Below are 15,251 nucleotides of genomic sequence, written 5' to 3'. Positions count from 1 at the left end.
TTTGCAGTGGTTTCACCTGCTTACTTGATCACACACCCCAAGATAAAAACGTTTAAGTTCCCCAGTGTGAATAAACAAGAGACAGTGAAAACTAAGAAAGTGTTTTCGGATCAGTTCATTTGGACACATAAATCTACCGCAGTAATTCCTCTGATGCAGACAAAAAAACAGTCAGTTGCTAATTACACATCTTATTTAATTAGAAGTTGCAATGGTCTGCCTTCCTACTCACCTGCATGGAAAAGAACAGCAGGTCGTTTCCAGAACCATGCCGAGATTTCAGCTTGCACCCATCAGCGAAGCGTTGGGAGCTGGGATCTGCTTCGACTGGAGCACAGCTGCTGCACAACTAATGAAAGGCTTTCACTTTTGCAGCTTCCACAGTGTTTTCCTTCAGAGACCAAAAAAGATCCCTTACAAGCTCACAGGCATATTAACTACCAGGTTATGTGTATAAATCTGAAGAATATAAACTTTCATATTATTTGCCTTAATAAATGCAACATGGAGTCTTATAAAAGCCTTTATTTAATCTCAAGTAATGGAAAAGAAGAAAGCAATCAAAAATGCAATATTTGTTCTCAATATACACTTCTGCTGCTTCTATAGTACATCTGCTCTCCTTCATGTTCAAGTAATAGAAAATAGAATGATCTGCAGCCTCCTGCCAGTACTGTCAGAGACAAATAACTGCACATTACACATCAACAGAAGTAACATTCACTTGGGAATGCAAGCAGCCCATATCTTCTCTCTGTATAGTTGCTTTATCTTTCCTCATTGTACAATAAGATCTGTTGGTCTCTTGTAAGAAAATATGTCTAATTCTGTAAAGAGCACTACACACTCTGATCATTAATTCCCCTAATCTGCTTTGCTAGAGGGAGAGCAATATGATCTAAATGAGTCATCACACTGTAAACTCATCGAGGTCCTCACGATGACGTGGCTGCTGCAGTGCCAGACAGTACATCCAAACGTTAACACCTTATTCAGAAGTGCACAACAGCTGAAAATACAAGAGGAACATTCATAATTAGAGCCTGCAATGAACCCAAGAAGAGAGGGTCCGGGTCCAGACAAGCATGTCAGCATTTATTCCATCTGCAGTTGGCAATTTTGGGACAGTTTGAGTCTCGTGTAAATGAGGAGTTTAACACAAACCACTCAGCTTCGTGATTTGCAATGTCTTATAAAAATCACTCTGGCAATCACAGCCAACCACCTGATTGTTTTGCACATTTCTGGAAAGCATTTTCCCAAGTTTGTGCCTAATGTATGAGCACTCAAACAACTTGGAGTGACAGCAGGCAGGATAATACAGAGGGGTTTGCTTTGGCCTCGCACTGTAGAGCTTCATGGTTAAAGAACTGACAGCTTCATTGTTGATATTCAGTATTAGCCAATAGTAACAGTACCAGTAACAGAGAAACAAGTGGTAAGAGGGGATTCAATGCCACACTGACTCTGTACTGGTGCCAACAGTCCTGCTAACATTTCAGGTGTTTCTTGCTGGTCATGTCGTTCCAGATGCGGTGCATCTCCTCAGGGGAGATCTGGTGGACGGTGACCACCCTGCGGTAGCGACAGAGGCTGTAGGCCATCTTCCAGTGGTTGAAGCCACTGTTCTGGAAAGGGTGAATTCCTAACTTCCGGAGGCACACACCAACGTACACGTCCTCCAAGTGCAGCAGCCTGGTGTGTAAGGAGGTTTTGTAGATGAGTTCAGCCACGTCTGCTGAAAAAACGTAGCCGGTGCCAGAGCAGAATGGGGGGTACTTGCTCTCTGGGTACAGATCCCTGGGCATGTACCACTTGCTGCGCATGTCTCTGATTGGCCCACCGTTGATGACATAACCAGTGAAGTACCTCCTTCGGGGCTTTGTGGTAGGCTTCAGGAGGCTAAAGATGAGGTTCTCCATGTTGACAAAGATGTCACTGTCTGTCTTGAGGACATATTGAGCTTTAGAGCAGAAGGTGGCCACCCAGCGCATGCCCATAAGAGTCTTGAGTGTCAGGTTGTGGTATGAGTCAATAAAATCCTCCACTATAATGTCATGAAAGATCTGACTTTCCTGCTCCACCATCTGGTTGAGGACGACATCAGTGCTTCGGCCTAACAGGAAGAGCGTGACCACGCGCACATCCTGAAACGTGCTCTCATCCCCCCATGTCTCTCTGATGGCTTGACGGGCATCGAATTCCTTGTGAGTGGTGCTGATGAGGATGACAAGGAACGGGGGCTCCGACTCACACTTCTTGTCCTCGTTGATGAGGTAGCCAAAGTCGTGTGGGTTGACAGAGCGCGTGCGGATGTTGCTGAATGTGGAGTTCTTGTTCACCTTGAGTGTATTGCGTATTGGGATGTTCACCTGGCCCACGTAGGAAGTAGAGGGGCGGGAAACACTCAGGTACCACAAAGCGCTGGCCCAGCATACCACTGTCAGCAAGTATAAGCAGGAAACCTTAGAAGGCATCTCTGTTCACTTGGCTGGTATTACCAGTGGCAACAGGGTTGGAAATGTTGAAGCCACGCCTCCATGGGTTGTTAGAGCTTGCAGCGCAGCGGGAGGCTGCCTCCGCAACGCAGCTGACATTAATTTCAAGACTTCTCTGTAGTCTAGTGCTGCTATTGTGATTAAAAAGCAGAATGGAAGAGATTTCTCATCATGTCCATGCCCTTACTGTGTCCCATCGCAGCTCACAGGACGACTTTCAACTCTTTCTGACAGCATCTAAAAAAAGATGAGAAAAACAGACATAAATCAGAACCACATAATGAAACAGCAGGAGTGAGACAAGGTGAGACATCTAGCATCCTGTGTCTTACATTTTTGAAAAGGCCAGATGTGTGACTTATTTAGCAGCAATTTTTTATTCTCTATTCATTATAGCCTATAATATCAACTCAGCGATTGTGCAAGCAGAAACGTGCCACAGCACATCATTCCATCGCTGCCTCTGACGAGAGGCGCCGTGAGCTGAAGAAAGTGAATATCCCACGAAACACTACCCTACTTTGCCTCAACTCTGACCATCTTCTGTTTGCAAACACTTTATCTCCCTCTCATCCCAGTGAACTAGACACAGACTGACGAATCAGAGCAGTCACGGCGGAGGAGGAGGAGACAGGGTGATATTAAGGCAGAGAAGGTGTAATGAGCTCACGGTAAAAATGTACCCTCATTCCCGTGGTTGTATTCACCATTCCCTCCCCAGCTACCCTTTCCACACCTTAATGTCACCACCAACTTAGCAGCTTGATTTTGCCCTGTAATGAGCTTCGTTAGTTGGATGTTGTGGAACTCTTTTAAGAATACACGCTGTAATTGGGAACGCTGACATGGGCTATAAGGATGAATATAACATGGAATATTTATTTGGATGCCAGAATTCATTCAAAGAAAACCAGATTAAAACCTAATCCTTCACAAACAGACTTATTTGATCCAGGTGTAATCTCTTACGATATCGAAACAACCTTCTTCTGTTTTTATTATGAGGAAACACATTTTTGTGTTGTGCATAACTCATGACGAACCAGAGAAAGTGCTACAGATCCTATTAGAGATGCTTCTTGCGCTCTGTTTTAAGATGGAAGTCCTACGATAAGAGCAGCTTATTCTTTTATCAAGCCAAGATTTTGCAATGTCTTGTGGGGCCTGATGGTTCTTTTCATCAGGACTTTTCTCTTATTCCCTCTCCACCCTCCCCCTATCTCTTTTCTCTCTTTCTTAAGCAGAGCCATCAATCTCACGGTCCAGTAGAATCCATCTCATCATGACTGCTTTTCCACACCTCCTCACTCTCCATCCACTCAATCACTCTTTCCTCTACTTCCGTGGGTGCTTGATCCATCTTTATATGTCTCACTGCCTCCCGCTCTCGCCTTTTTATTATTATTTTTGGTCTGGTTTCACGTTTCCTACACCATCTTGTTTCTTTCTTCACATCAACCATGAACCTTTACCTTCTCTGCATATCATTATTTTTGGTGCGGTGCAATATTTATCACATCAGAGCTCAACTCCACCTAATTGGCAGCTTCTACTGCAATCGGTCTACCTAAAGCCACTCAAGTTCCACAGCCTCCTCCCTCCCACTCAGACAAAGTCACTACATCATCATATTTATGCCCTTGCCACGACCTCGCTCACCCTTCTTCCCTCTCCTCCCTCCCCCATCCACGTCGGTTTCTTTTCACCTTGAGGAAGCTCTGTTGGTTTCATAATCCTCCAGAATGACTTTATGCTCACAATAACAGATATCCCACTTTAGCGATTCAGCTCACGAAATCCTGACACTTAACTTCCCCTCAGAGTAAACTGAATGATGGCTGTATCGTTTCATGATGCTGTGCGACATAAAATTACATTAGCATCTGAATACACTCTTTCCCAAATTATCTTACCCTTCTAAAGCAGTATTGGGTGCTTGGGATCACAGTTATTAACTGTGATGATCATTAACACCAGTGTCAGTGTTAATTTGTGGTTAGCAAGAGGTAATATTGAATGGCAAAAACAGCTCACGCAGTTTACTGATACAACCAACTTATTACCAGACAAAGAATGTTGGATGATAATAGTAGCAGTCACAAAACATTACAACTTTATTTGGACATGTGGATTACTTTCTTTTGTACTTCTATTTATCCTGCTCACATGAATTATATACTCTCAGGTGCTGATGTTAATCAAATACACCTACTTAAAACTATTGCAGTCCAATCCAACAGTCATGCATACAGTTGTGGTTAAAAGCTTACTTACACTCATTATGGTCATTTTAGACTTTTAATAATTTCTTTGAATATACATACAGGCTTAAATATATACATGCAGTTATTTAAGTCTTTTTATGTGGTGCTGAAAGTTCTATGATGGTTTTTTTTTTAAGATTAGCTCGAGTACAGTGTGTAAAAAGCTTCATGGAATGGGTTTCCATGGCCGAGCAGCTGCATCCAAGCCTTGCATCATCAAGCACAATGCAAAGCATCGGATGCTGTGGTGTAAAGCAACTCACCCCACTAGCTACAACATGATCGCCCACCAGTGCACAAAGCAAGATCCATAAAAACATGGATGAATGAGTTTGGTGTGCGAGAACTTGAGTAGAAAAAGAACACCAATGGCATGAATTAGAGTGGAGACAGCATGCCAGGCTTTCTCATTCAATATTGTTCTGACCTCACAGATGCACTTTTGGAAGAATGGCCCAAAATTCCCAGAAACACATTCCTAAACCTTGTGGAAAACCTTCCCAGAAGAGTTGAAGGTGTTATAGGTGGGATGTCACTCAAGTTCATATGGATGTGAAGGCAGACAAGCAAATACTTTTAGCAATATAGTGTAGCTTGGAACTATTTCTAAACAGCTGCAGTCATCACTTCAAACAACTCTACATTAAGTACAAGTTATCTTGATTTGTCACAACTTTGCCGAGGTCTGAAAGAAAAACCAAATAGTCAACTTCTGATGAGAAGAAATTGGTTAAAAACAACCCAGGAACCACCAAGGTGCAAGCCTTCCATGAGCTGGATACTGCTGGAACACCAGCTTCACTGTTCACAGTGACACAAGTCTGACATAATCATGGACTGCGAGTGTGCCGAGTAAGAAAGTAGCCCCTGCTCCAAAACCTTCAAGCTTGACTGAAATTTGCAGCCACCAACATGAAAAAGCCAAATGCTTTTTGGAGAAACATTTTATGTTCACATGATACAAAGATTAAGCTATCTGGCCACAACGACAAGAGCAAGAGTATTTGGAGGAGCAAAGGTGAGGCCTTCAGAGCTAAGAAAAATGTCCCAGCTGACCAACGTGGTGGTTGTAACATTATGCTCTGGATCTGTTTTGTTGCCAAGGGTTCTAGTACATATCACAAAACAGATGTAATAATGAATACGGAGGACTACTGCATCTCCTGTTGCTAGCAACAAGCATTATGGAAATGTTTTGAGCCTTGTGAGCAAAAAGATTCAGTGAAACAACCTGAACTGACCAAGGATGACATGGTAGTTTTGGGACCACAAGATCACTTCTATGATCTTCACCAAAATGTAATTCAAGTTGAACAGAGCGCTTTTTATATAATAGAAAAATCCAACATGAACAGGTTTTAAAGAGAGTAATCCAAAGGAAACAGGAGCTGGACGCAGTGCAGAGATAAATAGGGAGACAAATTCTTAAATAAGACAAGGTCTTAAATAATCAGGCCCCATCTTATCTTAATGACCTTCTAGTACCATATCACCCCATCAGAGCACTTCGCTCTCACACTGTAGGATTACTTGTTGTTCCTAGAGTATTTAAAAGTAGAATGGGAGGGAGAGCCTTCAGTTTTCAGGCCCCTCTTCTGTGGAACCAGCTTCCAGTTTGGATTCGGGAGACAGACACTATCTCTACTTTTAAGATTAGGCTTAAAACTTTCCTTTTTGCTAAAGCATATAGTTAGGGCTGGACCAGGTGACCCTGAATCCTCCCTTAGTTATGCTGCAGTAGGTGTAGGCTGCCGGGGGATTCCCATGATGCATTGAGTATTTCTTCTTCAGTCACCTTTCTCACTCACTATGTATTAACAGACCTCTCTGCACTGAATCATATCTGTTATTAATCTCTGGCTCTCTTCCACAGCATGTCTTTTATCCTGTCTTCCTTCTCTCACCCCAACCGGTCGCAGCAGATGGCCGCCCCTCCCTGAGCCTGGTTCTGCCGGAAGTTTCTTCCTGTTAAAAGGGAGTTTTTCCTTCCCACTGTAGCCAAAGTGCTTGCTCATAGGGGGTCATGTGATTGTTGGGTTTTTCTCTGTATGTATTATTGTAGGGTCTACCTTACAATATGAAGCGCCTTGAGGTGACTATTGTTGTGATTTGGTGCTGTATAAATAAAATAAAATTGAATTTGGGCTTTGTAGATTTTATTAGTGGAGTACAGGGACAAACCAAAGCATTTTGGAAACTCAACCGATTATATATCCTAAATAGTTAGAGACATACTGTAATTTCCTCTAAACCTCAACTTTAGAGGCAAGGAAAAATGAATGTATGGTGTTTTGAGAAAGAAAAGCATTCTGAAAGTTGGCCAAAAGAATTATTTTGGACTTGCAATTTCATTTACTTGGGAAATAGAAATGGCACATGGAAGGCTGTTGTCCTATAGTTCGGGTAACACTGACTGTCATGGTCCTGGGTCGTTGACCCAGTGTTTTGAGTTTATTGTTATTATTTTCCAGTTTCTGCTGTTTTGCATTTGTTCTTATGGTTTGAGTTGTGTGTTTAGTGTTTCTATCATCCCTACCTGTGTCCTTCCTCTGTGTTCTGTTCGTGTCCCTGAGTTGGTATTGTGAAGCAGTCTGTGAGTTTCCTGTTTTACTTTGTAAGTTTGTGTCTCGTTATGCCCATTAGTTCCAGCTGTGTCCCCTCCTGTGTGCCATTACCTGGTGTGTGTATTTATACTGCGTGTCTGCCTGTGCTCCTCGTCTCGTCGTCTGCATTTCTCTGCATTATTTTGGTATGTCTCCGTGTCTCTCTGTTCCTCGCTTTGTGTCCTCTGTTTGTGTTAGTTTCACCAGTTTAGGTTTATGTTTAGTTCTGCCCTCACCTTGGGTCTTTCACCTTAAATAAATCTCCACCTGCATCTCCACTGCCATCTGCATCTTGGGTCCTCTTTCATTCCACCACACGACTGCTGCCCAGCCGTGACAAAAGCATAGAGTATAAGGCATCAGCACATACAAGTTTGTTTGCTTTTTTAAATATTGATGAGAGCAGTAATGAAGCTTTGGCAAAAAGCTCAATCATCTTTTTATTCTCTCTTTTAATTTTCTCAGCCTTCCAACTTCTTATTCCATCAAAATTCTTTTCATTTAATGTTTGTTTATTCAGACATCATTTTGCTTTTATTCCTTGAATCAGTCCAAAGCAGTCATTCTTTAAATATAATTTTACACTAAGAAATCTCCCTGAAAATACTCTATTAGGAAATGTCGAGGAAAATACATTACCATGGATACCTAATCATTTGCACAAATGTATGACTCTTACAGATAACTTAAAAGGAAGTTTCTATGGGAGTTCATGGATACAACATTGATTTAAACAAATTTCTTTTACCTTTTTTTGATTAAATGACATAACCATTACCACAGTGAGTGATAGTGGTTATGCCAGAGAATATAGTTGGTATGGTCTCCTTTACCACCACAAAAGAAATTCAACTATATTTTATCACATAGGTTAAAGATCCCCTCGAGGCATGCTAAGAATAATACTCTGTTTGAATAATGAATTGTAGTGTTGCGATACGTGATAAAACCCTGTATGCAGGATTTAAAACTCACATTGCAGATTAGAACCAGAAAACTCTCTTGTACCAAACCCAGATGACTTATCATTCTCCATAATGAAGTTCAAAGAGGAATGACTGATTGCAATTATTTTTGATTGGAAGGACATTATCCTCAAAAATCATAAACTTAATGACCCAAAATTGTCCATAATATGTCACATTTGCTTTTGGTGTGTGTGACAAACAGTGGGAGAAATCTTAAATTCTGCACTGGTGAACTGGATCCAAGATAAGATCACTCCACTGCTCTGTTTCAGTATTCGATCATAAGGGAAATATAAGAGCCAATTTTTCATGCTGCGTTACACGTCAAATCTGCAGAAAACTGATAAACCACTATTGAAGATGAACTTGCCAATATTAAAGACATGCCTTTTTGTAACCCTGCAGCAAAAGTTCTTTTTGAGAGTTGGAGCTACACTATGACAAGAGAAACACTATGACAATTGCTAAGGACATGAAGTTGCCCTGAATGATTTGCTAAAAACTTGCAGTAAAGCTTAGCCAATGAATGAGGGAATAAGAGAGCAGATGTAACAAAATTAGTGGTGGAAAATTATAAATCTACAGTGGAGGACAGCATATCAGAGATTTAACTCATTAAACTGACATATAGTAGTGCAATTCATACAATGTGCATTAACACCGAGCCCCCAAGTTCATACTTTATTTTATCTTCATTAGTAACACAGGTATTGTGATGTATCGTACACGATTGTTTTGTATTGGCTCGAGTACTTCAGAATTGCTGAAATTAAATACTTACTACACTACTACAGATGTACTGTAATATAATGAAAACTGCATGCTAGTTCAGGCAAACAGCTCACACTGTACTGTTTGATGGTGATGGTATGTGATATGTCCATCAGGCTTGCAAATTATATTTTTTCATCTCAACCTCATACTAAGCAAGTGTGAATGCGTTTGGCAATGTGCCTTTGGTGGCAACAGCTAGAACTGGTAACAGGTACATTACAGTTAATTAAGGATTCATAGGTCCTTATAGCAGCACTGTTTCTTCCATAACAACTTTTCATGCATTGAAGTACTAATGTTCCTAATGACTGACTAATAAATACACGCCAATAAATGTATCCCAGAAAGTTGAATCTCTTCATTTGGGAGAAATATTTAATCGCCCATTTAAGTGACTTCTTCAGACTCAGCTGAGTGCAGCTTTCATTAACAACCTTCATAATCAAGGATGCATCAAGACATGTATTATACAAAAAAAACCCAAATGAAAAACCCCAGTGCTAATGATCTGCTAATATGAACTGGTTGTCATGACAGCACGTTGACAGGCCAGAAAGAGACAGAGACAAAGAGTGAGAGAAAGAGAAATTGGAAGGAAATAGGTGGGGAGATTTTGCAGTCAGTCTGATGTATGCCAGTGTTAAGTGCTAAAGTGTTTTACCCCCCACGCGCCGTGAAGTCAATTTAGCTCCCTCACACAAGTCTCTCCTGCCTTGTTCGCTGCTCGCTATGTGTGGCAGATAAGACAGTACAGTACTTTACAACAGGGATCCAACATCTAATTAATTCACAATATAGAAATTTAAAGAAAGTACATTAACTTTGCTGGCAGAAATTATCTTATCAAATCTGATGTGCTGTAAAATGTGTTACAATAAGTTAATATTTCAACCAGAAATACCCAAAATTCTCTTTCTCAACATTCTGAAGGGTGAAGGTTTTGTCTCTTTTTGAATTTGACTGAGTCTAAGTTGAATTTTAAAGTTTTGATATAAAAAAATAAGGCATTACCTTCAGCTTTAACAGACCTATATATGTAAAAAAATCTTTTTTGATTAGTGATTAGTAATGTGATTGGAGAATTTAGCAGTACAATAGTGCAATACTTCTGTAGGACACATCTATTTGAACTTAGCTGCCATTAGTGATTGGCTGATACTGATGGGTTCCACTGCTACAAAACAAGCAAAAACAAATGAACTGAGGTGGTTTACTTACTTATGGGCTCAGCTATTTATTTTACTGGACTGCTTCTCATTTATTATCAACCTGGACTACTTGGCAGTCAATTTATTCTTGTGCTGACTAAGCAGCTGTATTCATTTTCTATTTCAATGTTGGTGAAACTGCCTTTTCTTTATCTCTGGTCCTCCACAGTTGCTGCAAATCAGGGGTGACAAATGAGCAAGGCAGGGAAGACTATTATCTATGTAGCCTAGCAAAGCATACTCCTAGGTAACATTCACAGTGAAGTTTGGTCTGTGTCACGGTCTGAGCTGGCAGACCGTGCGGAGATGAGAATGAGTACATAAAGCTAACAAAACCTAAACTGGGAAGACTAAACACTACATGAAACCTGAAAACTTGGAACAAGAAACCTGAAAACCTGGAGACACGGGGGAAATACATTGGAGAGGATACACAGACGATCCAACAGGGAACAAAGGAAAACACTCACTATATATCCAGATGGTAACGAGGAAGGGAGTAACCAAAGGGGGACACAGGTGAACCAAATCTGACAAGAGGAGAAAGGAAGAACGCAAAACTAGATACACTCACAGAAGACACAAGAATCTTAATTACAAAAACACAAGACACTGGGTCACAGCCCCAGTGACAGTCTGTGAAACCAAATCTACTGATCTTAATAAAAACAGACTTGGGATTTGTGACCATGATTAGTGAAAAAGAATTTGTGAAATTAAATTGGAGTCCTTGTGACTCGAGTTGGGTTAATTAAAATAAAAAGAAAACACTGTTATATGGGTTGAAAAGGCAAAAACTGATTTCTGTTCATCTTCCTAATCTGCATCTATGCAGCCATTCAATGAGAATGGTGAAGATGTGAAATAGTCGAACACAGATTCACTGAGCGCAGGGCAAGCTAGCGAGACAGAAGTTAAGCTCTGATTGCAACATGGCAAATTAAACCTCCCCCACCCTCATTCAGATCTGGCATTTGGAACTATTTTGGTTTTCATACGTATGACCCTGAAGGTAAGCCCGTCATGGACTAAAGTAAAACAGTATGTTGGATGTGCCACGCAATGCTCAATTACATGCGTGGGAACTAGTGCGTTAGCACAGTTAGCTCGTTAACGTGTTGGCCGTCCAGCCCCATGGACGGGGTGATCCGCGGTAGCTCGTTAACGGAGATTTGCCGTATTGTGGCGTTAACGTCATTTCAGATTAATGCTGACAGCACTAGTGGGAACACAACGAATACTCCGACAGCATCCTAGTGCAAAGACAAGTGGAAGCAGACAAAAACAACAAGCACGCATGCTACAAACTTTACCCGAGTCATTTAGACAGCCGTTAGCACATGATTCTCCTTATGGGGACCTGATATGTTTAATATGCCGCTGAGAATATAGCCCAGAAGAAGCGTATAGTATAGCTTTTATTTTGGAAAGAGACATTTCTCCATAATAAACTCTCTTTTCCAAAGATGAGTGATTCCTCAATCAGATACAAGGCTCGCAAAATCGCTAGCCCGACATCCCGGGGCTAGTGATTTTTCCAGTCGGGCTACCAAAATCTATCTCTGCCCTGCCCGTCGGGCTATCTTAGGAAGGAAAAATATATGTCAATGCTTTTGCATTCTTTCAGAAATGTAGCTGGGTAATTATGTCATTGGCATCGGTGAGCCACTGTCAATATGTGACATATTGAAATCGCGTTTGAATTTGCGCTTGTTTTTTGCTTTCACTTTGCAATCGCGCAAACTGTGTATAGAGAGCGACAGCACTGATTGGTGAGTGATGATCATTTGCTCACCAATTCCTCTGACATCATCTTATCAATCGTTAGCTTACTATGCAAACATGACAAGTGAAATCTCCCGCAGCAAGCTTAAACATGTGAGAGGTTGATCGCGCAGAGAATCGCTGAGCGTTATGTGAGTGCGTGTGTAAAAGCAGCAGGATATATATTTTAGTTCTGCTGAGCCAAATAAGACAGGTCAGGGTGAAGAAGTGGCAGCCAAAGAAAAGCTTACCACAAAACGGAAAAGTTATGACAAATCAGACTATAAGGCAAAAAGAAAGTGCAGCTTTATGGTTTCATGGACAAAAGAATTTCTGTGGCTGCAATATGACGAGCTAAATAACCAGGGCTGCACATAAGTGGTCCGCAGGTGCGCATTTGCTGTCAAAATAAAAAACGCGCACAAGATAAGAAGTTACAACGCGTGTTTGCGTACATAAGATTTTGTGGAGGAGGACAGACATTTGTTTAGAACTCTTAAAGATGTCGAAGAAGCACCTTTAAGCAATTACTGTGATGTTCCTCCACCTCCAAAGAAATGTCAGAAGGAGTCCGAACCACAAAAGAAGTGCGTATTCTCGGAAAAGTGGTTGCAGGAGGTGAGCTGGCTTCAAACAAATGATGAACTCACAGAGATGTGGTGCAGAATGTGCTGTGAAAATCCCACTGTAGCGGACAAAAATAGTACCTTTTATATGGTCACAAACGCGCGCTGCAACTTCTTATCTGCTGCGCGTCTTTTATTTTGACAGCGAATGCGCACATGCGGACCACTTATGTGCACCCGTGTAAATAACATAATGTTCTGCCGGGTGTGTCGTTGGTTTCCCCTCGATTTCTGAGTCGACAAGCGCCTTTGTTACTGGGACCAGTAATTTTAAGAAAGGCCCCCATTAGAACCCATGAGAAATGCAAGAAATGCATTATTGCTCAGTCTGCAATATCTTTCCCAGAACAAACACCAATTGCAAATAACATACTAAAAATAAACCTGAGAAATCTGTTTAGAACAGCGTACTATGTTGCAAAGAGTGAACTACCACTGGCACAATTTAGCAGTCTTTGCAAACTTCAAAAAGCAAATGGCCTCGATCTTGGTTCCACTTGCCTCTTACCCGTGACTTCAGTGGAAATTTCAAATTCAGGATCTGACACAGACTGATTCATGTTCTACACAGTTCTTACAAGTTCATAGAAATTTCTGTTCAATTAGAACCAAGTATTTGAGTTGATGATTGTAATTTTTATACAATGTTGTAATTTGTTTTTCAACAATTTTTTGATTAATGTTTTGTTTCCGTTACAATATTATACTTTAATGTATAATATTGTAAAGGAAACAAAACAGGAAACAAAACATCAATCAAAAAATTGCTCTCGGGCTACTTAAATTTATTTATTTTATTTATTTTTTTATTACTTTTTTGTTTCAGCAACATTACATTTAAAAACTGTACTTTTGAGTTAAAATATATATTTATAATTTTAATAAATGACAAATTAAAAAGGCATGAACATTTTTTTTTGTATCGAAAAAATATCGAACCGTGACACCAAAGTATTGAACCGAACCGAACCGTGAATTTTGTGTATCGTTGCACCCCTAATATATATATATATACACACACACACACACACACACACACACACACACACACACATATATATATATATATGTGTGTGTGTGGTACCTGATCACGGGCAGGGCGTACGTGTTGATGGTTGATATATATATATATATACACACACACACACACACACACACACACATATATATATATATATGTGTGTGTGTGTGTGTGTGTGTGTGTGTATATATATATATATATATATATATATATACACACACACGCACACACACACACATATATATATATATATGTGTGTGTGTGTGTGTGTGTGCGTGTGTGTGTATATATATATATATATATATATATCAACCATCAACACGTACGCCCTGCCCGTGATCAGGTACCCTGCTGGGGTAATAGGCTGGCCAAAAGAGGAGATAGAAGCCACTGACATAAAGACAAGAAAGCTCCTTACCATGCATGGAGGGTTTCACCCCAAGTCCAGCACCCTGAGGCTGTACGCTAAGCGGAAGGAAGGGGGTCGGGGACTGGTGAGTGTCAGCACCACAGTCCAGAATGAGACAACGAACATCCAAGAATACATCACGAAGATGGCCCCAACTGACAGCGTGCTCAGTGAATACCTCAGGCAGCAGAAACCCAAGAAAGAGGAGGGAGACGAGGAACCATCATGGAAGGACAGGCCCCTGCACGGTATGTACCACCGGCAGATAGAGGAGGTGGCTGATATCCAGAAATCCTACCAGTGGCTGGACAAAGCTGGACTGAAAGATGGCACAGAGGCACTAATCAAGGCAGCACAAGAACAAGCTCTGAGTACAAGATCCATAGAGGCTGGGATCTATCACACCAGGCAAGACCCCAGGTGCAGGCTGTGTAAAGATGCCCCAGAGACAATCCAGCACATAACAGCAGGGTGCAAGATGCTAGCAGGCAAGGCATACATGGAACACCATAACCAAGTGGCCGGCATAGTGTACAGGAACATCTGTGCCGAGTATAACCTGGAAGTCCCGAGGTCAAAATGGGAAATGCCCCCAAAGGTGGTGGAGAATGACCGAGCTAAGATCCCGTGGGACTTCCAGATACAGATGGACAAAATGGTGGTGGCTAACCAACCGGACATAGTGGTAGTAGACAAACAGAAGAAGACGACCGTAGTAATCGATGTAGCGGTTCCGAATGACAGCAACATCAGGAAGAAGGAACACGAGAAGCTGGAGAAATACCAAGGGCTCAGAGAAGAGCTCGAGAGGATGTGGAGGGTGAAGGTATCGGTGGTCCCCGTGGTAATCGGAGCACTAGGTGCGGTGACTCCCAAGCCAGGCGAGTGGCTCCAGCAGATCCCAGGAATAACATCGGAGATCTCTGTCCAGAAGAGCGCAGTCCTGGGAACAGCTAAGATACTGCGCAGGACCCTCAAGCTCCCAGGCCTCTGGTAGAGGACCCGAGCTTGAAGGATAAACCGCCCGCAGGGGCGTGCTGGGTGTATATATATATATATATATATATATATATATATGTATGTCTTCCACAGTGGAATAAAAGAGTTAGGCCATTC

General features: G+C 41.4%; 1 protein-coding gene across 2 annotated transcripts in view; it reads right to left on the bottom strand.

Moving 5' to 3' along the window:
- Positions 1 to 756: 756 nt before the first annotated feature.
- Positions 757 to 15,251, bottom strand: part of LOC102793307 (beta-1,3-galactosyltransferase 1-like) — a 166,037-nt gene continuing 151,542 nt past the window's right edge. For both annotated transcript variants that reach the window (XM_006804089.3, XM_087836132.1), the window contains one exon: positions 757 to 2,735. In XM_006804089.3, the coding sequence (XP_006804152.1) occupies positions 1,491 to 2,477 (987 nt within the window). In that variant the 5' untranslated portion in view covers positions 2,478 to 2,735 and the 3' untranslated portion in view covers positions 757 to 1,490. The remainder of the gene's footprint in view (positions 2,736 to 15,251) is intronic.

This window comes from Neolamprologus brichardi, chromosome 23 (genome assembly GCF_056152115.1).
Source record: "Neolamprologus brichardi isolate AB-2024 chromosome 23, ASM5615211v1, whole genome shotgun sequence".
NCBI classification, from domain to species: Eukaryota; Metazoa; Chordata; class Actinopteri; order Cichliformes; family Cichlidae; genus Neolamprologus; species Neolamprologus brichardi.
Note: the sequence above shows the minus strand (reverse complement) of the source record. Positions and strands in the feature narration are given on the sequence as shown.